This window comes from Astyanax mexicanus, chromosome 22 (assembly GCF_023375975.1).
Source record: "Astyanax mexicanus isolate ESR-SI-001 chromosome 22, AstMex3_surface, whole genome shotgun sequence".
Classification (NCBI taxonomy): Eukaryota; Metazoa; Chordata; class Actinopteri; order Characiformes; family Acestrorhamphidae; genus Astyanax; species Astyanax mexicanus.
The window spans coordinates 16,561,681-16,589,469 of record NC_064429.1 but is presented as its reverse complement, the minus strand read 5'-3'; the positions used below and the strand labels follow the sequence as shown (position 1 = coordinate 16,589,469).

Below are 27,789 nucleotides of genomic sequence, written 5' to 3'. Positions count from 1 at the left end.
AAAGACCTAACCTTTGATGTGTTTTAGGTTTAACTACTTATCAAGATAGATAGAGCTACAAACAATAGCTTTGGTTAATGCAGACATCCCAAGTTGCAAAAGTTTATTTCAGAGAGGTTACCAACCCCCCCCCCCCCCCCCCACCCCCCAATAAAAAAAAAAACTTGCACACACATAAAAGGATAACGAAACTTTACTTTTATATTAATTAATTTTACTTTTTTTTAATTAAATTTAGAGTACTCAAAGGTGAAATGAGTTTTATCTTTTTTTTCTTTTTGGAAGGCCCTGCCTCTGCTTTCCTTTTTTTGGGGAAAAAAAGCCTTTATTTGACAAAAATTGACAGTTACAATATCACAAAAAATTGCACAAAATCAAAAACATTTCATATCATATTACAATAATTATTAATATTGCCTCTGCCATGATCTCCTTTCTCTCACTCACTGAACAAATCCCGTTCGGGAGGTGGAAAAACACTGCCCGCCCACACTAAAAACTGAACCCTCTCTGTTTTCTCTCCTTTCCACACGTGATTAGAGAAAAAAAGTCTGTCGCCTGTGTGTGCGTTTATGTGCAGTGTGGGGCGCTCGTTCTGAATTGCGGGAGATTATATGTGACTCGCGGGCATCAGGGAGCCACTACCGAAATGCGGGAGACTCCCGCAGCTTCAGGGAGACTTGGTTTGTCTGTTAATAGGTTAATGATGCTATTATTGTACTAGGTTAAAACATATTTATATATTTAAATAGCCTAATAAAAATAAATATGGCTACCAAGGTTGTGCCGTATACCATTCCACGCCAGTGTGGACCCCTTAAACCAGTTACAGTTTCTTTTTCCATTTGCTATGTTACTAAATCAGGATCAAGAAGTGAACAGCATCTTGTAAAAATTACATGACCGCTTCTGTCTTTGGACGTGTCCCACATTCCTGCCATAATTTTAAAGAGTTATGATGCTAGCTTACAAAACTGTGTGTTTTTATGCTGGCTTAAAAGGAGGTAGCACATGGGCTACAGACCTCATTCAATATGGCTACCTTGCATCAAGCCAATCACCACCTCTTTTCGAACTGATGCTGATGTAGCATTACCGAGTAGCATCACAGCACGTTTGGAGGAAAGCGCAGCGACTCAGTTCGGATACATCAGCTCACAGACGCCTTGTGCTGATCCACATCACCCTAGGAGCGTCATCTACCCACGCAGAGAGAGCAAGGCTAACTGTGCTCTCTCAGGACTCTGGTAGCTGGTAGCAACCTGCATTACTGAGATTCCAACATGCCAAGCCATGTTTGTGTGGACCCTGCAGTTTGTCAGGCGCCCATCTTGGCAACTGTGCCAGGCAGTTATTTCCAGTCACACAAGACCAGGCTTTGATCTCTAGCAATAGGGAGGAACCAAAATACTCAAAACGTTAAGGTGAACATTAAAACATATTTTAAATTAAAGCAAAAATCTACATTTTTTTTCTAGTTTTGTATTTAAAACTGTAATTTGATCTTTGAGTATCTACATTTTCATAGAGATCAGTGCCTGGTATTGTGTGATGGGAAATAACCACCCAGTGGCATTCCAAAGATGGCTGTCATGCAATCTTGCCTATAAATTCATTAGGTTTCCTTACTACCACCATACAGTCGTCTACCCTTCATTACTCACAATGTAACCAGCAAGCTGATTGGCTCTTTTTGTTTAAGGGCAGGTCGTTATTTGGTAAAAGAGCATGCTGAGTATTATAATCACTTTCACTTGCCCTCATTTATAAAACTTTCTTGCCTGATTGTTATGTAGATATATGTTCCAGATATGAAGTTGCCAGATTAGCACAATGTGGCAGGCAAAGACAAGACTTACTCTTTGGCTATACATTTTAATATCCAAAACACCTATCTCTACTACACTACTGGTGTTGGAAAATTAACTAGCTATGGTCAGCAACCTTACTGAAAGTCAATGATTACCTTTTCAGCAGAAAAAATAGCCAGCTCACTCATTTCCGTAGCTGTACACACTGTTTGTGTGCTGTTGTGTTTATACCTGGCAGCCCTGAGTGTGGAAATGGGACTGGAGGAATGACATGGGCAGATTCGGAGGCTACAGGCCACAAAAGGATTACTGTGATTACTGCACACAAGCTTTGCTGTGAAGAGCTGTCAGTGCTTAAACTCAGCATTTTTTTCTTTAATATCTGATGATCCATCCTGATTATGTTATGAATTACTACAGAAAATATCATTCTTAATGGTCCGTTAAAGGATGTGTCAAGCACTACATATAAACTCCAGCTTTAGGCCACGCCCACTTTTGTTTCCACACTGTTCAGCCCAAATTCTGATTATGTCTATGTCATCATACACCATATACTGTAAATTAGTGACTGTCGGTTGTGATTTTTATAATTCAAACACATTTTAAACACATTTAAACACTGCAATTTATCTCTTTAGAAGAGTGTTATGTTGGGGTATTGTGGAATAGGTAGGTAAGTAGGAAAGGGTGAGTCTTTCTGTACCCAGCTACCCTTTTCACCTCTCTGTGCACCTCGCAGAAGAGTGCGTAAACCTGAGCAAGTTCTCAAATACCTGGTTACTGGCAAGCGGATGATTCTGCAGGTATACTGCAGACATTATGAAAGTTGAGGCCGGGGTGAATGACAAGGCGCTATTGCTGGTACTGTGCTGTGAAAGGTGCGAGACGAGTGCCAGTGTTTTGTCAGGTGCCGTGGCTCCTGGAGTATGCCAGAACTTTGCTTCCATGGAAGGAGGCCAGATCCCATCCGAGGAGCAAGGCTCAACGCAAAGCAGGCCTGAATAATGGGAGAGAGAAAACTCATCCAAAACCTTTTCCCACTGTGATTAATTACCAGCATTGTAGTGTTTAACTGGAATCACTCGCTGGGGCTGTTCTTATTTTTTGATTCATAAATCAGTGCTGCAGTAGTTTGGCTGCATTTATCTGAAGTCTTGAACCTTCACACGAGGGGCTGACTTCGGTTTCTGGGTTATTCTTTGGAAACATCAATTTTACGGACATAAAACATGTTTTTAAATATATTTTAAGAGACAATATGCAATATTTATTTTTTAAACAAATATTATAATATTATAAATGACACAGAAGTGCATATCCCTATAGTCATTGAGGTAAAAAACACTACAAAATCATCTACTATTTTAAAGCATCAGCTGATGCTGATGTCCTCTCTGGTGAGAATGGGTAATTGCACCGAGCATGCGGAAGAATCATTTTAAACTGGGCAGGTGAGATGCGGTCTCCTTTAGAGCGGATGAATCCGATTCCAGGTTATGTTCAGTCAGAGCGAGAGAGAGAGAGAGAGAGAGAGAGAGAGAGAGAGAGAGAAAGCACTCAGTCAGAAACTTCACTTTACTACACACTTTGTTTTTACAATGAGTTCTGAATGAGCTACTGAGCTCTGAGTTTCCCCTTCTGAAGTCTCCATTGCTCCACCAGCCGTTCGCGTTCAGTTAAACAAAGCCGGATCCTCTTTTAGAGGCTGTACATTTGACCTAAGTATGTAAAGATGCATGATGTGGCCAAAAGAACTCCAGCGAAAAGTGACCTGACATCCTGTTTTATAGAATGAATAAACAATATTAGGCTTTGCAGGGATGGTGGTTCCAGCATACTGGTACCATTAAACACAATATTTTATCCCTTCTCCACTCAGAAATGCGTCTGCTTTTAGGTAAGAAACAAAATAATACAGACTGCCACTTTAATTTCAATAACCCACACACAAATATAAAATATAGGATTTATATGACATCAAGAGTCACCAAGAGTCACCAAGAGTCATGTCAGTATTGTTACCACTAGTGTTGCATTGTATACTGATACTTAAAAAGTATTTCAAAAATTCAACCTTAAAAATATTTATTTAGTACTGGAACTTTAACCCAATATGCACCAGATGCTGCATTTGACACAAAAATCGTGCCTTGTCATTTTTAATAACTCAAGAAAGCCTCAACATATCAGCATAAAACATATATATGGCTAGAAAGAGCTAGAAAGAAATAATTTTTAAAAAATGCAGTGTTATTAGTCTCTGTTGAGAATCTGTGATTAATCCACAGTGGAAAACACTCAATAATAAACCCACCTTCAGAATTTCTTCCATAGTAACTTTCTGTGACAAATTTTCTGCTTTATTTACCATTTTTTTAAGTCACAAACCCGCATTCTGAGGTATAGTCCAGGACTCCAGTGTCTGAGGCTTTGAGCTCTGTGTCTTCTTTGAGTTTTACGGGGCTGTCTATACACAAGCTTAGAGTATGATATCAATGCATGAGCTTATAAAAACAATGTTTTGAATCATTGATTCAAATGTGCACTCGATTCATGATCCGATTCCACTCTACACTCAAACCATCTTAAAAGCATCCAAACACCACACAGATCACATGATAATTAGTAAACATCAGCTGATTTTAAGGTTTAAAATGTCTTATTTTAAAGTGTAAACCACACTGATGACATTATTTACCTAATGCCTGAAGATCTATGAAGAAAGACTTTTCAGTTATCTGATATGTTCTCATTTAGCTCATAAAAGCTCCATATTAAACTTAAATTGGTGCCAGTGGTGGGACTACTTTATTTTAGCAGATATTTGATGTGGTTTGATGACCAGTAGCAGACAGTTTGTAAAATATTTGTTTTTATTGACAGTGTAACTGGTTTTACCTTTTTCTGGTACCCACAATATTTGAATAAATGCACAAATTGCACAGATTTATGCATATTCACACAGAAAATAAGTAAAAATTAAAAATAAAATTTAGGGGGAAAAAGACGTTTTGTCATTCCAAAAGTGTATAATATAGAATGAGAGTGTTACTTTCAATCCAACCATCATTTTGCTTCTTTTGTGTGGTGTGTGCACTCACTGCTGCATATCTGTTATTCCAAATCAATTTTTGTGAATGTGCTGGGCAATTAGTTGTTGTGTTTATTTAGGATTTTAAATTAAGAATTAAACCACCAGAATTTGTAAAAAAGAGGTCATTATAGGAGGAACCTGGGGCTTAACATGGAAAAAAAAAAAATGTAACTCTGGCGTTCACATTTACAGAATGTTAAAACAATGTTTTTATGTTAATTTTATTTTAAAGGAATAATGCCATCCAAATGAATTGAAGTGAAATTTCTACACTTATTTTTACCGTTATTATTATTATTTCGACCGTTGCAGCTGCTCAGTCACATTTGTAGAAGTAAAACATTAAAAGTGGTGTCAGTACAGAAATTAAATAATCACTTAGCAGTAATTACTTCTCTAATAATTTAATATCAGAAACGGCGAGCATCAATGTGACCTTTATGTTAAAGAAGCGACTAAGCAAAGAACAGTTTAGGCTTTAAATATATATGTTTTAAGGAACATTTCAAACCTTTTTCATTATTGACTTTTCCAGGACCCTGGCAAGTGCAGGAAAAGAACTCAAAGATAACTTCCTGAGAGTGCTGGCTGAGCGTGAGGAGGCCAACCGCAGTGGGAAAATGACTGTGAGTACACTATTACAGCTCTCCATTCACTACGTAATGGGATTCCCCCCTGAAAATCCTGCATCAATACCATTAGAACATGAACAGAATCCACACTGTGTCAGGCTGCAGAGAGCTGCAACACCTACACACACACACACACACACACACACACACACACACTCTCCTATAAGCATGCCATGCAGATTATAAGTCTGATTTCCCCCCTCTAATATCACTAAGACAGCTATATATCTACTATGATCTATAAACTATAATCTGTAATAAAAGGAGGATGAATTAAGGGAAAATCATTTTATATTAATTGTATGGTGTGCATACATTTATGCACAGGAAAGACTTGTATGAAAAACTGCCTGTATGAGCAAATCCTTCATACATGTCTGTAAATATATTTATTAAACATAAACGGTACAAACACATGCTGTTAACATGCATTGTATTTATTTTCCCATATTTGATTTTGCCCTTTGCAGAATCCCTTTTTCAATAAGGCACCTTGTTGTTTCATATCTGCATTCGAGTGCTGGATGGTATTTCCAAACATTTATATCACATTTATTTATGAGATTCTGATGGTATATCAAGGTATTATTTTTTATTTTTGTATTTCTTTATTGCATAACTGGGCTTTTCTATAGGTTTTTGGTTCATTCTGCTGTCAGGAGTAAGTGGAATATAAAACATTTAGGGCCCGATCTTACATCCTGCTCATGGCAGATGCTCATTTCTCATTTTAGGGCTCATCTTACATCCCGTGAACAGTCTATTTTCACTCCTTCTACTCCGTCTACCAAAAACAAATGACAACTTGTATTTTCTGTTTTTTAATTGATAATCCAAACAAAAATCGGAAATAAAAAAAAACAGACCAGAAGCCGAACTGGATTACATTTTTTACCAGAGTCTAATTTGGATTTTTTTTCCACCTTAAATGCTTACTACCATAACACACAGACAGTCATCCTTCACCAGTAAAAGGTTTATCTCCTTTTACTGGTGACTGGAATAGCCCAAACTCCTGACTGGAATAGCCCAAAGAGTTATGCAAGAGTTCGGGTCTTAGGAGGTTTAACATATTTTTTGCAATCTATTCTTTCTTTTTTTTAAAAAAAGGTTACAATTTTTTAAGGGCCATCTGGCCAATGACCATGACCAACACTTCTAAGCAGAGGAGCTGACCAGCTCATTCCACTGTGAACAGTAACATAAAACAATAATCACATATTTTTATTGATGTGGGACATTTTTTTTTATTTTGCATTCTGTTTTTTTTTTTTCGTTCTTCGATTTTAATTTGAAAATCAAAAATCAGATAATGAAAAAAACAATGAATTATTTCGTTTTTGTAGTTCTAACTGCTTGGGCTGCAGTTTAAGATTGGAGTAAAAAAAAAATCTAGTGACTGATTGCATTATTTTGACATAGCTTGATTGTATTACTATGGAGTGGCTGTGGCCCATGATATATGTTGTCCTCTTCTGAAAGAGCTTTGTTTGCAGTAGACTGGGGGGCATAAAGGACGTGCTCGGGGTTCTGACCTCCTACACGGCACTAAGTGTTTATTATCACTACTGCTAACACCACATGTCACTTGGGTCAAACGGTGACAGCATTACATGGCTTTAATAAAACAATACCCCCACAAAACACAAGGCCAAATAAATAAATGACAAATGGAATGTAAACCAAGACGGTGTTGTGTTCTGACCAGCCAGGGACAAGTATACATTGCACCACAATTTGTCAAGTGGAGCCGCAAAACAGGGGTTTTATGTGACCCCTCAGCCGCCCCCAAAGGGAGATGTGATTACGAGATGGGATGAGGAACCTCATTGGGCGAGTGTGGACACATTTCTCACCACCAACATGTAGACACTGTAAACAATACCGCACTGCCGCGTTAAGCATTAGGAGCCGGTGTTACCGAGGCTGATATAAAAGACTAGGTTACAGCTTGCCCCTTTCTCAAAAATTCAAAGAAACCGCTGCAGCCGAAGCCAAAAAAAGGAGAGGGAAAAAAAAGCTCTGAATCAGGCAGTGTCTAATATACCTCTTCCTGTGTTTAGAAAAGAGGAGGAGAGAAAAAAAACATCAGGACAAAATAGTGTTGTTGTATATCACCAGTGATATTATGCTGACATGATCCCCCCCCTGCTCCTTTAGCCTTTTTTCTTGCTCTCCAAAGTGCTTCCTCTGATGAAAAATTGGGTTGGAAAAATGTTTATTTTCCTCTGCCCCCTGATCCCCCCTTTTAAAATCAAACCCACATTTGAGCACTTAATACCACTTCCCTCAGAAGTTGTTTGAATAACAGGTAATCGTAATGCAGTTCGACGAGGGTCGACCTTGTTGCTATTTAAATGCACTGCCACCAACGTTTACTCATGTGAGAAATATGTTCCATCAAACCAAGCTGAACTGCTTGAATTTTTGTACCAGGAGTGGCATAAAGTTATCCAAAAGCAGTGTGTAAGACTGGTGGAGGAGAACATGCCAAGATGGATGAAAACTGTGATTAAAAACCAGGATTATTCCACCAAATATTGATTTCTAAACTCTTATAACTTTATGATTATGAATTTGTTTTCTTTGCATTATTTGAGGTCTGAAAGCTCTGCATCTTTTTTGTTATTTCAGCCATTTCTCATTTTCTGCAAATAAATGCTCTAAATGACAATATTTTTATTTGGAATTTGGGAGAAATGTTGTCTGTAGTTTATAGAATAAAACAACCATGTTCATTTTACTCAAACATATAGCTATAAATGGCAAAATCAGAGAAACTAATTCAGAAACTGAAGTGATCTCGTATTTTTTTCCAGAGCTGTATATAATAAAATAAATAGCTTTAAATAGAGTCAGTAATATTTTAATGTGAACAAAGATTTACCTGTATCAAAATCCATATAAAGCACCATTTGCAAAACATGGAGTGTTACCGTTTCTAAACCTGTGGCACTTTTCTGACACCCCGATTCGTAGTACAAACACAGCTAGGCGCTTGTGGCATGCGTAATGTTTACCCCATTCAGGGCTATGAACAGATACGGTGGCGCCACCGAGCTCGAAACATCACCACGGCAGGCCTGAACCATTTCAGATCGAGCATATCAAGCAAGCCAAGCGAGCAGTAAAGAGGTTAGTTCAGCCTGAATTACCCCACACTGCTCTCACTTCCAACACTGCAGTGTTATTCCCTAACATCCCACCTGCACCCCTGCACAGACGTGTTCTCTCTTACAGAATCACATTACAAAACTAATCACTGATGAAGCTGCATATTAGGACCACCCACTAGTGTAAGCTACACTGTAACGTATCCTATCTGAGCAAACGTGTCGTCACGGTACATAGCAAAGTGGGGCTACTTTTACTGGTAACACTTGTGTGAATTAAGCCTGCTAATGCTCTTTTCCCAAATAAATCCTCACTGACGGATTCACATACATCTTATACATGCTAAAACAGTTTTAACTAGATTTTTCACCTCTAATAAATACACTGAATAAATCAATGCTTAGATTTTTAGTTGCGATGCTTAGGCATTTTTGTTGCAAATTGTAAATAAAAGATAGTAAATATAAGAAATTTGAACTACGACACTGCATTTTTGCAGTTAGAAAGGTTGGTTAACTACCTAGGTTAGCAAAGTAATATTGTAGGTTACTGTAGATAAGCAACTAGGCCTGTCACGATAAGAGTTTTTTGTGGAAGATATATCGTCCCAGAAATTATTGCGATACACAATATTTAAAACTATGATTAAAAACCAGGGTTATTTCACCAAATATTGTTTTCTAAACTCTTATAACTTTATTATTATTAACTTTTTATTTTTTATTTTTTGCATTATTTGAGGTCTAAAAGCTCTGCGTCTATTTTGATATTTCAGCCATTTCTCATTTTCTGCAAATAAATGCTCTAAATGACAATATTTTTTTTTGGAACTTGGGAGAAATGTTGTCAGTAGTTTATAGAATAAAACAAAAATGTTAATTTTACTCAAACATCTACCTATAAATATCAAAATTAAAGAAACTAATTCAGAAAATTAAGTGGTCTCTTCATTTTTTCAAGTGCTGTATGTAACAAGTTGAGATACTGTATGGTTGGACATGAAAATTTTCACCTCAAATAAATACACTGAATAAATCAATGCTTAGATTTTTGCTGCAATGCTTAGGCCTTTTTGTTGCAAACTGTAAATAAAAGATGGTAAATGTGACAGTAATTTTGCAGTTAGAAAGGTTGGTTAACTACCTAGGTTAGCAAAGTGATATTGTAAGTTACTGTAGATAAGCAACTAGGCCTGTGACGATAAGAGTTTTTGTGGACGATATATCGTCCCAGAAATTACACGATATTGCGTTACATGATATTTTTGTCATTTTAAGACCATAAAATGCCACTGACATAACATAATAGCATAAAAAAACAATCATACCATTTTGACCATCCCAAAATTTGAATTAATCATAGGTTAGGAATTATATGCTTATGTCTTTACCTACTGCAGTGTGTGTATGGAGTCACAGTTATTGAAGCATTGGTCAGTTTTTGAAGCAGTATATTGGCTAAAATACTGTTTACTGTACATACGAGTAAACACAATAAAGGATATCATGATTTGTGTAATATTTTTGATGTCATGTTCATTTATTGTACGATAAATCGATTATGTAATTATTGTGACAGGCCTAGTAGACGCAACCTAATAATAAACTACAGCACAGATAAGGTTTATATTAGATGTAGGAATCTGTAGGCATCTTGTGTTTTGATTTAATTATGATTTAGAGGTCTGCAATGTGATTATAAACTGATTATTGATGCATTGTAATGCATCTTTTTCTTCTATACAGGATTTCTTTTTCCTCATTGCATGACTACATGGTACTATTAAAGTAAAGTATCTTAAATGATCCATAGTAAATCGTGCTATTTTAATAGGCTCTTTGACACAATTTCTCTTTACTTGAAAAAAAGCATAGTTATTTCAGTAAATCAATGATTAATACACAAATCTAGGATTAATATTGCTAGGGTAATGGCTAGGCAGGCTTTAGCCATAATATTAAAACCAGCTACAATGAACTCCAAAACAGGAAGGTAAGGTATATACAGAGCTGGTTTTAATGATGTGGCTGATACATGTCTGAAAAATAAAATAGAGTTTTAAGTTTTTTTTAAGTTTTTAAGTTTTAAAATATCTCTGGGCAGAGCCAGAGAGTCTATGGATCTGAGCGCAAAAGTTTGCTAGCAGGTCAAAATGTGTGCCTGTTTTGCAAAATGCATGCCTTGGAATTTGTGAATCCATTCAAAATTGTCCACATCCAAATCGTGATGCAACCACGATTTGGTTTATATCTACTTCAGCTCTTCTTCAGCTGAAAATAAACTATTTAACACATTTTTGTTCATTATGAAAATAAAGAGCTACTAGTGGTTGGTTTCAAAAATGTGTTAAAATTTTGCTACCACTTTAAAATAAGACTACCTTTAGAAAGGGTTCATAAATGGCTTATAATTAGTTTATTAATGGTTACTAATTAGGTTGTAAATGCCTTAAAAATAATTAATAATCAGTTGTAAAACATACGCAGAAAGGCATTTTTAAGGCATTTACAACCTAATTAGTAACCATTAATAAACTAATTGTAAACCATTTATAAACCCTTTATAAAGGTAGTCTTATTATAAAGTGGTACCAAAGTTTTTAATGTCTGTAAAAGCAGCAGGGGAAGCATTTTTACAACCTGTTGTAGCAAAACTCAGGGTCTAATCAGACCACATTGTTATTGTGACATAGTTAGTATCCCAGCAACTGGGTTACACAAGAAACCTGTTAGAAATGAGTTTTAAATAGAAAACTGTTTCTAAGTAGTAGTTAATATAAAAAATATAATTTTGGGTGGTTTGGGCTTTCAGACCTGAAATTTTAAACACTGTGTCCACTCTATTAAACACTCCTAGATGTAGCTGCTCCACATTGTAGACGTATTGCTGTGCAGTTTGTGTTGGTGATTCTATCGTCCCTCATCAGTAATCACAGGATGCTGTTGGCTGGATATTCCTGGTTGGTGGACTATTTTTAGTCCAAGAGTGACAAAGCAGTGAGGTGTTTAAAAACTCCAGCAGCACCGCTGTGTCTGATCCCCTTATACCAAAACAACACACTTTTAACATCTACCTTGTTCTACCACCACCATGTCAGTGTCATAGCACTGCTGCTGAGAATGGCACACAACTCAAATAATAAAATCCTGCTCTGTGGTGGTCCCATGGGGTCCTGACCATTGAAGAACAGGGGGATAAAAAGGAGGATATTAGGCATATAATAGGACACAATAGTAATAGTATACAGAGAAACTGGAAGATTACACTATAGACTTTGTAATTTAGGTTTGTAATGATAGAACTGCTGAGTGCTCCAACTCTATGCTCAATTGAGCCGATAAGATGGTCCGTCAGCATAGTAAAAAAGAAGGTGGTCATAATATTGTGACTTGACTGTGTACTCTGGTCTGTGTAAATGAAACATTTGGGCATTTTTATTTGCCTTTTTATGTAAGTATAATGTCTCGGTTAGCGTAGCTCGCTAAATCATTAGAGCAGGTTTCCCCACTTGAACCCTTTGCATCATGCTGAAGACCACACAGCATTTGTATACATGCATCCCCGTTGCGTAAGTGTATTTGGACCTACGGACCACTATTATTTGGAGCGTGGTCCTAACATTTGCTAATTGGCCGCCGTACGAGGCCCAAATCATACCTGTCAGTCTTTCAAGAGCGCAGTCAAATAAATGACTGGCTAATCATCCGCTGACAGCTTTAAAAAATGGCAATAAAACCGTTGTGTTTGTGTAGCCCGAAGGCAAAAAGCTGGAGCCTCCATTCTGTCAGGAAACATTCAGCAGTGACAGAAGCTCGCAAACCACAGCCGTTAGTAAACTGCTTTAACGACATCCAGCAGAATCTGGGTGTGCTGGATGGAGTGACTCCTGAGCCTTTACGTTATCTGTCCTTTATTTTAACTCACTAAGTTCCTAAATGACATATGCTGAACACCCTGAGGGCATCACTACTGACAGTGTGTGAATCTGCGTTCATTCATCTGACCTCTTTTACAGAATGTTAGTTTTTAAGGAGTGAATCTATGCAAGTACAATACAACTTGTTGGGGCATAGAGAATGTTAAAACAAAAGTTTAACTTAGCTATTTGTTAAAGCTTTCCTTCTGCAAAAATCCACTTTTTCTTGTTCTTTGTGAAATACAAAAAAATAAATATGCATGCTGCATATGAAACTGTTCTTCCATTGTCTGCAGTAGCTAGGAAAATACTCAGAAAAAGAAGTCGATCAGGAAAAGCACCATGACTACGTCAACTCAAAAGTTCATGGCCTCGTCCACCTTTGCTGGCGACCGTCCACAGGCGGAGCTGAAGCTGGGCTGCAGCAGAGCTGACACTGTCTCATTAACTAAAGAGCTTACAGCTCTGTTTACACCAGCTAGTTAGCATTAGCTATCTTGTGTAAGTAACTATCGGTTTAAATTGGATCTCCGGTTGATTCCGCATTTTACCATGACCTTAAATATACAGTAGGTAAGCATGGTTTGACAAGGTCAACAGAACACCGCTCAAAGCAGGTACCCTTCATGTTGGATTTTATGATATAGAGCGAACTCTAGGGCTTTGACGTGGTGAAACTGCCCAAGCACCGAATCACCAAGTCTGAGCTTAGAGTTTAGTAGCGTTAGTTCAGCTAAAAGAAACAATGCCTTACAGAGCTGTTAGCCAATCGGCAATATGTTTCGTTGTATGAATATTTATGAGCAAGAAATTCTATCGTTTCTTCCCCCCAGCATTCCTCCACCTGACTAAAGCAGGGTTATACCGGATCACCAGAGCACCAGCACACATGGCATTCATTCATTCTAGAGACCACAACCAGACATTTTAAAATAAATAAAAACAATAGAATGAGACCTTTAAGATCCAAACTTTTGTTTGGAAAATACTGGTACTTGTAATAGAATACATAAAGTATTAGATTTGAAGACAAATGTATGCAGGCTTGTTTTGATTATGACTTAGTCAGAGCTCCTTTGGAAAAGCAGGATATTGTTCCAAAGGGCTACTAGTTACAGGCCAGACCATGTGGAGCCTCAATTACCTTTTGTTCTCATAGAGTTAAAGCTAAAACCTAGATAACCTAAAGGCTGATAGTGTTGTATCCTAGACTGTGAGTCCATTTGCACGTTCTAATGAACTTCCAATTACTTATAGACATCGTTCCCTTAAAGTAAACATTGCCCTGATTATTAAGAGTGATAGGAAGATTATACTGTATTTTCTTAGCTTTAAAAGGTGATTGTATTGGATGTGAGATGAACATTTTATTAGTCATGAAGTGAAGCAGAAATGTTGACTGCAGTATCACTAAAGGGCAAGAGAAGTGTATACGGTATAGGCATTTAATTTATTTAACAGCATATGTGACCCTACAAATATCTGCTGTATTTTTTCTGCAATGCCAGTCCAGAAAAACATTCTCCAAATTTAAACCTATTTAGGCATACATGTTGTTGTTTGAACATCTATTTTCTGGTCTATTTTCATACACAAGGCACACCGATTATAAGGCACATTTTATAATAATACTCATCTTTAAACAGCCAAAAAGCTAGCGCTTAGCGGATAATGCTAATACTGCTCTATCAGTGCTAGCTGGGGTTAGCAGCAGACTACTGGCCGATAATACTCACCGCTGTTCGGCCAAAAAGCTAGCGCTTAGCGGATAATGCTAATGCTGCTCCAGCAGTGCTAGCTGGGGTGAGAAGCAGACTACAGGATGATAATACTCACCTCTGTATGGCCAAAAAGCTAGTGCTAAGCGGTAATGCTAATACTGCTGGAGAACTAAACTGAAACTCCTGTATAACGCTGCTATAATGCAAATTATAATTATTTTTGGAGGTTTAAATTACTGGGATCATACTGACCCAGAAAATAAAGGGTGTAACTAAATTGGAGGACAGAAGGAGGGTTAACAGAATTTATATTTTGTCCCAGAAATGATTGCAATCAACCACAGCATTGTCATTTTAAGACCGTAATGATAATATAATAGCATAGTAAAGTATTTACACATTATTTTTAAAGCCCAACAAATTTGTAATTATTATAAATATTTAGACATTAGAATTAGAACACTTCAAAAGATATTTCGCCTTTAAGAATTCCAAGCGTTTGCCAAAAAAAAAAAAAGGAAACCAAAGCAGCAGTGATTAAACAATACAATTGTTTTTACCAAGTTTAGGTCCAAATTTTAGTCCAGTGGTGACAGTTATTAGGGTAAAAATATTGTCTAAATGTAATCCAAACCACCTAAACAACCTGCAGCAAATCTGCAAAAAGAAATATGTCACATAAATCAATCACTCCCTCAAATGTGAGAAAAGCTGTAGAGATTAAAAAAAAAATAGTTTAGTTCTCTAGGCTATCTAGGTAATCTATAGGTTACAATGCAACAACACTGTAATTGATATATAAAAATGTTTAAATATCATGAATAAGTTAACATAAATAACATAATATCAGCCATATTCACCCATATTTTGTCCATAACATAATTATTCTTTGTATAATGCTCATATATATATATATATATATATATATATATATATATATATATATATATATATATATATATATAAATTTCACCAGGTAACAATGTGGTGAAACTTCCTGTACAAAGCAGGTGTTTGTCTTTGGTCTGTGGACCCAGTGCGTTCTGTATTGATAAGCCTGCTTCGCGTATAGATAATAAGGTGGTCAGTCATGCAGTCCAAAGATCACATTTAGCATAGAAATGAGGGAGAAATTCCCAGCCATATAGCATTACAGTCAGTGTGTGTGAGTCGGTCAGTCGCTCCTTTGTCCCTGTCATAGCCAGTAAAATAACAATAGCATGTTGGTTTCAAAGCACTTGACCAAAGGTGAAAGTACCTTCCAAAAAGAGTCATGCAGAGCTATCGTGTGACCCTCGCCTTGAAAGCCTTACAGACATTTTCAAAGGACCCAGGGGAACGAGGTATATGACCCCCCCTCAGTTTAGTCTTTCATAGAGTGGACAAAGACATCCTTTAGTAAAATTTAGTGTTGTATGAGAATATTTTAAAACTACTTTAAAGGTCTTTGCCTTCTGAGTTTTTTATGGAAACACAGCAGTTTCTGCTAATTGGAAGCAGCATTTCTGCCAGTTACTATTTTGTATCAACCAGCAAAAAACTTTTTTAATAATTAATTAAATTCAACATTTTACAAGACAATGCTCATCCTGTGCGTTATGACTATTTTACATGCACATATTGTGATGACAATATTGAAACAGTATATTCTGCAGCCATTATGACAAACTTGTGCATTGAGATTCATTAATTGAAAACAGACTTTAGGAGCAGACTTTAATACAGAGTATATAGTATTAAACCTTGTGTGGTGTTCATATTTTTGTTACTCGTTTACTTTGTTATTTGTATTTAATTCAGCAAAATTAAGCAATTCTACATTAAAATGCTTTACACATGCTTGCTTCACCTAAATTGCAAGCAATATAAACAGCTTACATGGTTAATATTTGCCCTTTGGCTTTCTTATGTTACATTTCTTTCAAAAAGTGCTACTCTTTTTTTTTTTGTTTTTTAATAAAATGTAAAAGAAAATTAATTAAACTAAAGATATGAGTAGAAAATTTGTTTAGTTTCAAATTTACAAATGAAGCAATGTTTATTAGCCCTTGGCCAAACATACTGTATGTAATATAAATGTGTGTGTGTGTTTGGGGGGGGGGGGGGGGTGCACAGTGTGTGTTTATCGAAAATGTGTTTTCATATATGTTTTTCACAAAAAATGAGCCAATGCCAATGAGTTTGAGTTAGAAAAAATATTTTTTTTGTATCATTTGATGAAAAATGAAAACGCGTCCCACAGACCCGAACACCACACAAGGGTTAAATACATGAGCAAAATTATGAACTACCTTTACTACGCCTTTAAGAATAAAACAAATATACAACCCCAACCCAGTTTGGGGACGCATGGATAATATAGATTTTAAAAAAGCACACTGTTTCTTATATTTACTTGATTTTTTGTTTGTTTGCAGACAGTATGATGAACCGACGATAAAGTCCCATCAAAAAATATTGGAATAGTGAGGCCAATCCCTTTTTTTCAGCTGTAGACTGAAAACATTTGGGTTTTACTTTAAAAGATGAATATGATACAAAAAAAACAATATTTCTTCTTTTATTTCCAGGTATTTACATCTGATACACAGTTTATAATATAGCACATTTTGAACCTTCTGAACCTTTCCATTTTTCTTGTGAGTAAAAGTATTGGAACTCGTTTTGTTGCCCATGTGTGTCCTGATAGACTGTTTATTCAAACAATAAAATAGCACTTAACTCTCCTGGTATGTTCTGGGTCAAATTGACCCATTTAAAAGTGTGAAGATCTAGGAAAAATAGTTAAAAGTATTTATTCAGTATAAAACTTATTCTGCTTACTTAATTAGTGTAATCAACATATAACCCACTGCAATAAACAAAAACTAAAACAAAATTCAATGTTTTTTTTTCAAGTTATGTAAAGCTATTATGTCTAATAAGCGCTTTGAGTTATTTGTATTTTAATGTCAAACCCAAATGTTTTTTTGTCTACAACTGAAAAATTAAAGCTAATAAATATGCTTAACTTAATTTATTTTATTAATATACATCCATTCTCAGGGCTGCAACACATTGCAAAAAGGTTAAACACACAATGAACATCAAGCCCACAGTTTTAACCCTTGTGTGGTGTTCGGGTCTGTGGGACCCGTTTTCATTTTTCATCAAATGATACAAAAAAAAAAAATTCTAACTCAAACTCATTGGCATTGGCTCCTTTTTTGTGAAAAACATATATCAAAACACATTTTCGTTAAACACACTCTGTACACCCCCCCCCCCCCCCACACACACACACACATTTATATTACATACAGTATGTTTGGCCAAGGGTAATAAACATTGCTTCATTTGTAAATTTGAAACTAAACAAATTTTCTACTCATATCTTGAGTTTAATTCATTTTCTTTTACATTTTATTAAAAAACTAATAAAAAAAAGAGTAGCACTTTTTAAAAGAAATGTAACATAAGAAAGCTAAAGGGCAAATATTAACCATGTAAGCTGTTTATATTGCTTGCAATTTAGGTGAAGCAAGCATGTGTAAAGCATTTTAATGTAGAATTGCTTAATTTTGCTGAATTAAGTACAAGTAACAAAGTAAACGAGTAACAAAAATATGAACACCACACAAGGGTTAAATTCCACAGTGGTGAAACCAATCTTCCCTGTTGTCTTAAATGATATTAAGATAAAAATGTCATTTAAAAATCATATGAATTAAAATTGAAGGCTTCTGCATGATCTCTCTTCAAGCTCTTCTGTGTTTTGGATCAATCAAATGTATTAGGAACGAAATTCCACTAGCAGAACTTTACAGTGGCACGTTTGATGTTTCCCTTAAAGCCTATTGATGGAGCACAGATCCCATCCCTTCATTTTCTCTGCACATATTTGAGATAATTAGTTGCAGTTAGAAGAAGCAGCTGCCATTAATAAAAATCTTGATGTCTTTGCTGTATTGCTGAAATTAAAGGCTCAACTCAATGCACACAGAGTCCAGCTCCCTGATTGTGGATAATATTCCATATTCTAAATAGAAGTGCTGTTATCTGAAATGAAGAATCCGACAGAAACCGGACATGGCAGGCTGTTTCCAGCATGTCAGAGGCTGTGATGTCCTGCCACTCCCCCCTGCTGCTGCCACTGACATTGACAGTCTGCTGCTTGATGGTTTCTCTACTCCACCCCTGTCATGAACAGCTGTGAGGGCTTTCCAAACATCAGCTCAAATAATCACCAAGCAGATTTCAGAACAAATGAAGAAGAATCCCCTTAATCTTTAATCTCTAAAGACTCTCAGCTACTCACATTCTCTGAATGCACTCACAGGGCTGTGGTCAAAGACTGACAAAAGGGTAATGTCTCATCTGGATTTGGAGAGACTGAGCTCTCTAATAAGCTCCGTACCTGATTTCAAATAAAAGGAGAAATTCCGGCTTTGTGTGTTTTAGGGTAAGATAGATAGGCGTGCTGTATCGTTTTCAGTGACACTCCTTGCTAGTAGGACACTTGAGGACGGACAGTGGTGATTTATTAGATTGTTTTGGTGGTGATCTCTAATTGAATACAGATCTCTGTCATTCTAATCATACCTCAAGATTAGGAAAATAGCATTTCAGATAGGATAATCATCATATCAAGTTTTTTTACTTTTGGCTTTTTAGCTTGTTAACCCTTGGACGTTTTAATTATAATTTAATATCATGTTTTAATTTAATATTGTCACATGCAGCTCAATTAAAACATGATTTTGTGAATCTGTGAATTGCAGATTCGGACAGAAGATTAATAAGTGCAACGTGATGGCTGAACTCATTTGCACGAAATTGAACTCTGATGAACTTTTTCCCCTCCTTTTTCCACTGAAATAAATGGAATGTGCTGAGGCGAGGTGGTAGCAAGTGGACATACACAGCTCTGGAAAAAATAAGATACCACTTCAGTTTCTGAATCAGTTTCTCTGATTTTGATATTTATAGGTTTAAGTAAAATGAACATTGTTGTTTTATTCTATAAACTACAGGCAACATTTCTCCCAAATTCCAAATAAAAATATTGTCATTTAGACCATTTATTCACAGAAAATGAGAAATAGCTGAAATAACATCAAAGATGCAGAGCTTTCAGACCTCAAATAATACAAAGTTCATATTCATAAAGTATTAAGAGTTCAGAAATCAATATTTAGTGGGATAACTCTGGTTTGTGATCACAGTTTTCATACATCTTGGCATGTTCTCCTCCACCAGTCTTACATACTGCTTTTGGATAACAAAAATTCAAGCAGTTCAGCTTGGTTTGTTGGCTTGTGCTCATTCATCTTCCTCTCGTTTATGTGCCAGAGGTAAAAACAAGGAAAAACATCATCATTGAGTGGTCTGTTATTTTTTTTCCAGAGCTGTATATAAGCTTGATTATGTTTCTATTGTCATGTGTTGCATGCATTGGAGCTCATACTGTTTTAAGTATTACATAAGATATTTAATAAAAGTTTTCTGTGGCAGCTATAAGCTGATGATGTTTCTGAGAAATCTTATTCCTTTCTCATGGTTATACAAGTGATGGCCGTCATTCACTGATGTTCTTGAGTTTGTCAAGCAATTCTGAATCTCCCAGGACTTCTTCTGAAACCAAGCTTTGATGGACAGCTTCAGTTCTTTTACACATGGCATGACATTTTCCTTTTGGATTTTCTGATTCCTGATTGAAATAATCTTACCCTCCACACACTCCAGGATTTTAGTGTTAAAGGAAGCTATGCAGCCCCAGAGCATGACTGAGTCACTGTCATTCTTCACTGTAGACAGGGTATTCTTTACTGTGTATGCTTCATTCTTCCTCCTCTAGACAAACTGCTAATCGATTGGCCAGCTTTGTTTCTAAGTTCCACAGAACTTTAATAAGAGAGCACCTTTGATTTTACCAAATTGAAAATCTCTGGAATATAATCAAGAGGAAGATGGATGGTCACAAACCATCAAACAGTCTGAAAGTTATCCAAAAGCAGTGTGCAAGACTGGTGGAGGAGAACATGCCAAGATGCATAAAAATGTGATTAAAAACCATTCCACAAAATATTGATTTCTGAACTCTTAAAACTTTATGAATATAAACTTGTTTTCTTTGCATTATTTGAGGTCTAAAAGCTCTGCACCTTTTTGTTATTTCAGCCATTTCTCATTTTCTGCAAATAAATGCTCTAACTGACAATATATTTATTTGGAATTTGGGAGAAATGTGTCCATAGTTTATAGAATAAAACAATAATGTTAATTTTACTCAAACATAAACCTATAAATAGCAAAATCAGAGAAACTGATCCAGGAACTGAAGTGGTCTCTTAATTTGTTTCAGAGCTATATATGGTTTTGAGAATCTCTTAATCATTGAGTGTTTTTACTATTTTTACTATTTTTCTCTTTTCTTTAATTGTGCAAACCAGTGACCTTCCTTTGATCTTTTTGGACATTTCTCTGTATTTCTCTTGGCCGTATTTTTAGCGTTTAATCAAAATGACGGTCAACAAACCCCTAACCAGTCCAGGAAGTTCATGTTTTATCTCCAGCCTTTGTTTTGCACTTGTTTAGCAATTGTGTGCTACTATGAGGGATGAGGGGTGAACGAATTTGAGACTGCGGTAGACATTAAAAATGTAATTGTGTGTTGAATTTGGAGAAAGCAATTGTCATGTTAGTTGCATTGATTTGGTTATTTGCAAACAACTAAATATATGTACATTTTGCACGTTTGCAATAAGGATTGAGCCATTTTGATTACAAATGTACACAAAGTGGCCTAGTGCTGTTCCACTACTAAATGTTAGCCAAATTGCTCTAGTTTGTTTTTCTTTCAGAAGCAATAGATTTCTCCCCAATTTCTGGATGTGTGGTCCCACCACTGAGCAAGCAGATTTGATTTAAGACAAGTTTCATAAATCAGAAGCCTCACGAGACCTGAGCTTGAAACGAGACAATTGTATCAGAATGGAAAAAGACCACCGATCATAGCTTTCACTTCTCAAATACTGGTGACACAATGGAAGACGCCTGACGTGCTGTTATGAAGATACCTCTATGCTTTTCCAGTACATTCCTTTCATCCTTGTTCACTTGATAGCTTCACTGTGCACCTGTTTGTCAGCCGTGGCAATGGAATTCCGTCCCGTCCGCTTTCTGACATCACAATGTTATTCCTGCTACTCCCATCCACAGCCATCATTTTTCAGCATGACACATGACATGTGTTCTCGTACGTGTAAGGAACCGTTTAACCTCAGTGCACTGAAGGGTTCCTGGCTCCTCTTTCTGAGGAATGTACACCTGCTGTATCACGGCCTAGAGAACGGTTTAGATCTCTGTTACATTAAGAACAATCATCAGTTGAATAAGTAAATAAGCTATAAGTAAGTACAGTAAGTATAAAGGAAGAACACAGCACAGGCTCGTAGTCAGGATGCAATGGAAGGTTTCATAAAAAAAGACCAAAGGTGGCCTATCCCGTTCTTAATTCATAGGGTTTAATATGATGTCAACCCAGCCTTTGCAGCTATAACAGTTTCTATTCTTCAGTAAAGGCTTTCCACAAGGTTTAGTAATGTGTTTATGGGGATATTTAACCATTTGACCAGTCACTGATGGTGGACGAGAAGCCCTGACTCGCCGTCTCCACTTTAATTCATCCCAAAGGTGCAGGCCAGTCAAGTTCTTTCACACCGAACTCGTTTATCCGTGTCTTAAGGGATCTTGTTTTGTGCATTGGTGGTGCACAGTCAGGTTGGAACAGGAAGGGGCCATCCCCAAACTGTTCTCACAAAATTGGGAGTATGAAATTGTCCAAAATCTTTTGGTATGCTGAACCATTGAGAGGGAAACAATAGGAATTAGCCACTCCTGAAAAACTACAATCCATCCATCCATCAATTGTCCACCACTTATCCAGGGTCAGGTCACTGGAGTAGCAGTTCTAGCAGGAAGCCCCAAACTTCCCTGTCCTGGGTTACATTGTCCAACTTTGACTGGAGGATTCCGAAGTGTTCCTTGCCAAAGTGGAGATGTAGGCCCAATCCCAATTGCACCCCTTGGTGTCCCAATTCTTGTTTGGCTGGAGGGGTTGGGGGAAGGAATAGGGCTTGTTAGCCCTTCAAACAGGGTTTTTTTCAGATGTACACTTCAAATGAAGGGGTATGAGAATCACTGATTAGAAACCCACAAATGTTCATATTGTGGCTACATAGATGTACATAGATCACTAGTAGTCTGTCTCAGATGAAATGAGATTTGGCCATAATCTCTCCACCTGGTTCTAGGTCTGCCTCACGGTCTCCTCCCAGCTGGACGTAAAAAAACACACCCCAACATAATCCTCCCTCAACCAAACTTTACATTTGGCACAATGCAGTCAGACAAGTACCATTCTCCTGGCAACTGCCAAACCCAGACTAGTCCATCAAATTGCCAGAAATAAAATGCATAATTAGTCACTACAGAGAATATGTCTTCACTGCTAATGAGTCCAGTAGCGACATGCTTTACTCCACTGCGGTAGCGACAATACTTTACCATCTCTACTGTGAAACATGGGGGTGGAAGCATCATGCTTTAGGGGTGTTTGTCTGAACATGGGAGAGGACAACTGCACTGTATTAAGAAGAGGATATCGTATTGCTTATTGCGAGATTTTGGGGAACAACCTTTTTCCCTCAGTTAGAGCATTGAAGATGGGTCGTGGATGGGTCTTCCAACATGACAATGACTCAAAGCACACAGCCAGGAAAACCAAGGAGAAGCATATACATGTTCTGCAGTGGCCTAGCCAGTCTCCAGACCTAAACCCTATAGAAAGTCTTTAGAGGGAGCTCAAACTTCGTGTTTCTTAGCGATAGGGTTAGAAACCTGGCTGATCAAGAGAAGATGTGTGGGGAGGAATGGGACAAATCCCGGCTGCAGTGCAGTGTGCAAACCTGGTGAAAAACTACAGGAAACGTTTGACCTCTGTAATTGCAAACAAAGGCTACAAATTAATTATTTAAAAATCATACATTGTGATTTTTTATTCAGATTATGTCTCTCACAGTGGACATGCACCTAAAAATGCACCTTAAATGCACCTGAAAATTTTAGCCCCCTCCATGATTTGTAAGTGGGAGAACTTGCAAAGTCACAGGATATTCAAATACTTATTTTCCTTACTTTATACAAAACAAAAAAGAAAGAAGCTACTGAAACAGGTGAGGAAATCAAAAGTTGATAGATGTAGATGTATTGAAAGGTGCTAGCTGGAGGCCAGAAGAAAAAAACATGTTTTTTAGAGGGTGGGCATATATCTCGCTAAAAAAAAGAAGGTCCATTTGTAAAATGCAAGTATTTAGGGACCCTAATTTTTAAAAATGTGAAAATTACAGCTATATGGATTTATGGAGTAAAACAGTTTGCCTGCTGTGATAAATTATCTCGTCCAGCATTGAGCAAGAGTTCACACGTTCCCTCATGAGTGATATCACATCGCTGTGAACGCAGAGTTATGGCTGGGCCTTTTTGCGCTGGACCTCCGTTGTTGGTCAATGCTGACCATCCAACTGGGAAATGCAATTACACTCGAGCGGGCTTAGGAGCACACGGAGCACATTCTTTGGAATCCTCTTTGTTTTATCACCACACAGTGGCCTGCTTAGATGTGTATTATTCCACCTGAGTAAATACTGTACAGCATTTCTCCCACATAGGTTTGAACATGACTTTGACGAGAGGGTTTTTTTTTCTCTCTGTCTTCTACTTTTTAATACAATAACTCAATCTTCCCAATCTTTCCCATCTCACCACAGCTTGTGAAACGTCTTTTTTAATTCCTGTCCACTGGCCTGAAAAGCCATTCGGAAAAAGTATGAGCTGAATTAGCCGAGGTGTGTAAGGTTAATTCCCAGTGAATTACTGACATACTTCTATGCACGGACAAATAAATTCCCCTCATTGTATAAGTTGATTTTGTGTAACGGGTTTCAAAGAACTTGACATGCCAAATTCCTCGCATAGTTGCTTCTACTTGTAATGTGTAATAACAGTTGCACAGATGGCCAGATCATGCATGGTCCATCTGCTAGCAAGTCAGATTGCATTAAATGAATAACTTTAACCTGATACCCCACCTTACACTCTGAAAACAGACTCTCTGCACGCTGCCTTTAGGACTCATTTACTAATGAACTTAGACAATAAACTGAGATGGCTCTGCTATCAGTCACTGCTGATTATTTAAGTGAGATTTATAAAGTATGAACAGAGTTTCAAAGGTTTAACACATGCCACTCCCTCCTCAGACCATACAATACTGTATATAGAAATACTTGTGATAGAATAAAAACAATATATACAGTATTTATATCAGTGGATTTTAATCAATCCTTTCACTGTACAGCAGTTTAATCTCACCTACACTCACATTAAAGTTACTTATGATTAAAATAGAAGCTGCCCCCAGACAGAAGTATCTGGTGGCTAGGCTATTTGGAAGCAAGAAACAATAAATTATTAAAAAAAAAATGGACTGATTCACATTTTTAATCAGGGGTAGTTCTGGTGATTCAGCTGACTATCCCATAGTTTTAAGTCACCAAGGCAAGCTCTTGAGATGGCAACAGTATGTGGACGAGCATTGTCCTGTAATAGACCTGGAATAATGTACCGGATTGTACATTTAGAAAAGGTAGGCCACTGGTTGTAGGACTATTGCAGGCTGAGCTGTAAAATTTGATATTGTTAATAAATGATAACCATATATAAATGTCTTCGTTGGAGAAAATTCATTGACACTAATTATACACTAATGCACTTTTATTATAAATACACAAACAGGGGTTGGACAATGAAACTGAAACACCTGTCATTTTATGGTGAGAGGTTTCATGGCTAAATTGGAGCAGCCTGGTGGCCAATCTTCATTAATTGCACATTGCACCAGTAAGAGCAGAGTGTGAAGGTTCAGTTAGCAGGGTAAGAGCACAGTTTTGCTCTAAATATTGCAATGCACACAACATTATGGGTGACATACCAGAGTTCAAAAGAGGACAAATTGTTGGTGCACATCTTGCTGGCGAATCTGTGACCAAGACAGCAAGTCTTTGTGATGTATCAAGAGCCAAGGTATCCAGGGTAATGTCAGCATACCACCAAGAAGGACCAACCACATCCAACAGGATTAACTGTGGACGCAAGTGAAAGCCTTTCTGAAAGGGATGTTTGGGTGCTAACCCGGATTGTATCCAAAAAACATAAAACCACGGCTGAACAAATCACGGCAGATATCAATGTTAACCTCAACTCTCCTGTTTCCACCAGAACTGTCCGTCAGGACAATAAATTATTGTGGTCTTTTGTGGTCAGGTGTTTCAGTTTCATTGTCCAACCCCTGTATATATTGTATATATATTTCTCCATTTTCCAATTAAAAAGCCTTAATTTGTATTGATTTTTAGTTTACTACATAATATTAACAGACAATTCCTTTACACTGTGCTACAATGTCTTGATAAACAGACCAATAGAAATTCTTTAAAATGACCTGAAATAGACTCTTTTTACATTGACATCCATTGAAAATTTAGAAGGTTTATTTTCTCTCCTGTATAGTTGCTGTTTTGGAGATACTTGTTCTACATTGGACAGCGATGATATGTATGTATCAAATATCAGACCACAAAGAAAATAATGCAAAGAAAACAAGGTCGTATTCATTTAGAAACAACAATCCTTATGTTTTATAGGTTAAGAAATCAGTATTTGTTGGAATAAAATGTTTTCCTCCACCAGTCTTCCACACTGCTTTTGGGTGACTTTATGCCACTCCTGGTGCAAAAATTCAAGCAGTTCAGCGTAGTTTGATGGCTTGTGATCATCCATCTTGCTCTTGATTATATTCCAGAGTTTTTTTAATGGGGTTCAGAGCTGGAGATTGGGCTGGTCATGACAGGGTCTTGATCTGGTGGTCCTTCATGTACATTTTGATTGACCTAGCTGTGTGTCCTTCTGGAAAAATGTCTTCAGAGTTGGGGAACGTTGCCAGAGCAGAAGGAAGCAAGTTTTCTTCCCGGATAATCTTATATGTGGCTTAATTAATGCATCCTTCGCAAAGACAAATCTACCCAAATCCACCTTTAAGGAAAAATCCCAAGACCATCACCTATTTTCCACCAAATTTCCAGTCCTCTACTGTCCAATCCTTATGGATGTTCCTTTCCAAGGTTCAGAATGGCTCTTCTTTCCTTTTTATTGAGGAAGGGCTTTTTTCTATCTTTACCTGACTAGAGTCCTGCCACTAGGAGCCTGTTTCTGCCTATGCTTTCCATGCACTTCACCACAGCTGCCATTTGCCATTCTTTTTGTAGGTCACTTAATGTCATCCTGCATCCTCTTTAAAACATTAATACTCCTAAAACACTAGTATTGTTGTTCCTAAATGAATATGAACTTTTCTTTTTCTTTTCATTATTTGAGGTCTGAAAGCATTACATATTTTATAAGGAAATGTTTTACTTAAACATATACTTATACATAGTAAAATTTGAGAAACCGATCATTTTAAAGTGGTCTCTTTTTTTCCATTTTTGGAAATTAAATAAATAAAGCTAGGATTTGACTTTGGCACAATACTGTATATGATATAAAACTTAACAGACATTCGTTTTATCAAGATTTGTCTGTAAAATCAGTGCTTATAATCTGCTGCAACCCTAGCTGGCTACTGATATATTTCACTCCTCGCGCCGCACATGTTCCTGAGTGTGAATGTGTCATCACTCTGCTATTGAGTCTCACTTATCAGCTTCCTGCTCCCAGCCACCATCTGGCCAAGCTGATATCAGTGTGCTCTTCTTGATGTAAGAGTCTTCCTTCTTGTTTAACTTCACCTCCTGACAAACCAGATCTACTCATCTTCTTCAGACAGAGGAAGGCCTGCTATCTGTCAGTGGAGACAGAGGGCAGTTCTAAAGTAAACACATTTTAGTAGCACAAAGATCCTTCTCCAACTACCAGCTGAATGATAAAGACTTACGACTTTGTACAGTTAGTAAGTGCGTATATATTTAAGCTTTATACTGCAGGGGATATGTTGACATTAGAGCAGATCTGGAGCATGCCAGCTGTGAATATTACCACAGTTAATAGTTTTACTGCCTTTCTCATGACACTGGAATAAATGACAGTTAGAGGTGTGAATATATGGCTTTGGGTGGCAGTTGAACTGCACCAGTTTTTTTTTTTTTAGAAATTATATTATTAAACAATAATAAAGAATCATAATGATAATATTCAAAAAAATGTGCACTTGTAATAAAAGTTTGATGTATTGGCTGTTTGTATTGTTAGTATATTTTTTGTCTGTAATTACTATAGAAAAAGGTCCTCTAGGTCCTCTACTGTTTGTATTTAGAAATAGTTTTAACCATCATAAAACTTACTAAAGTATGTGTAAAATGTAAATATATAATATTAATGTCACTCCTGACCGTGTCAGTCT

General features: G+C 36.9%; 1 protein-coding gene across 1 annotated transcript in view; it reads left to right on the top strand.

Moving 5' to 3' along the window:
* cfap299 (cilia and flagella associated protein 299) overlaps window positions 1-27,789 on the top strand; it is a 141,750-nt gene that overhangs the window by 46,175 nt on the left and 67,786 nt on the right. The window contains exon 3 of the mRNA XM_007250486.4: window positions 5,444-5,534. Within this exon, the coding sequence (XP_007250548.3) occupies window positions 5,444-5,534 (91 nt within the window). The remainder of the gene's footprint in view (window positions 1-5,443; window positions 5,535-27,789) is intronic.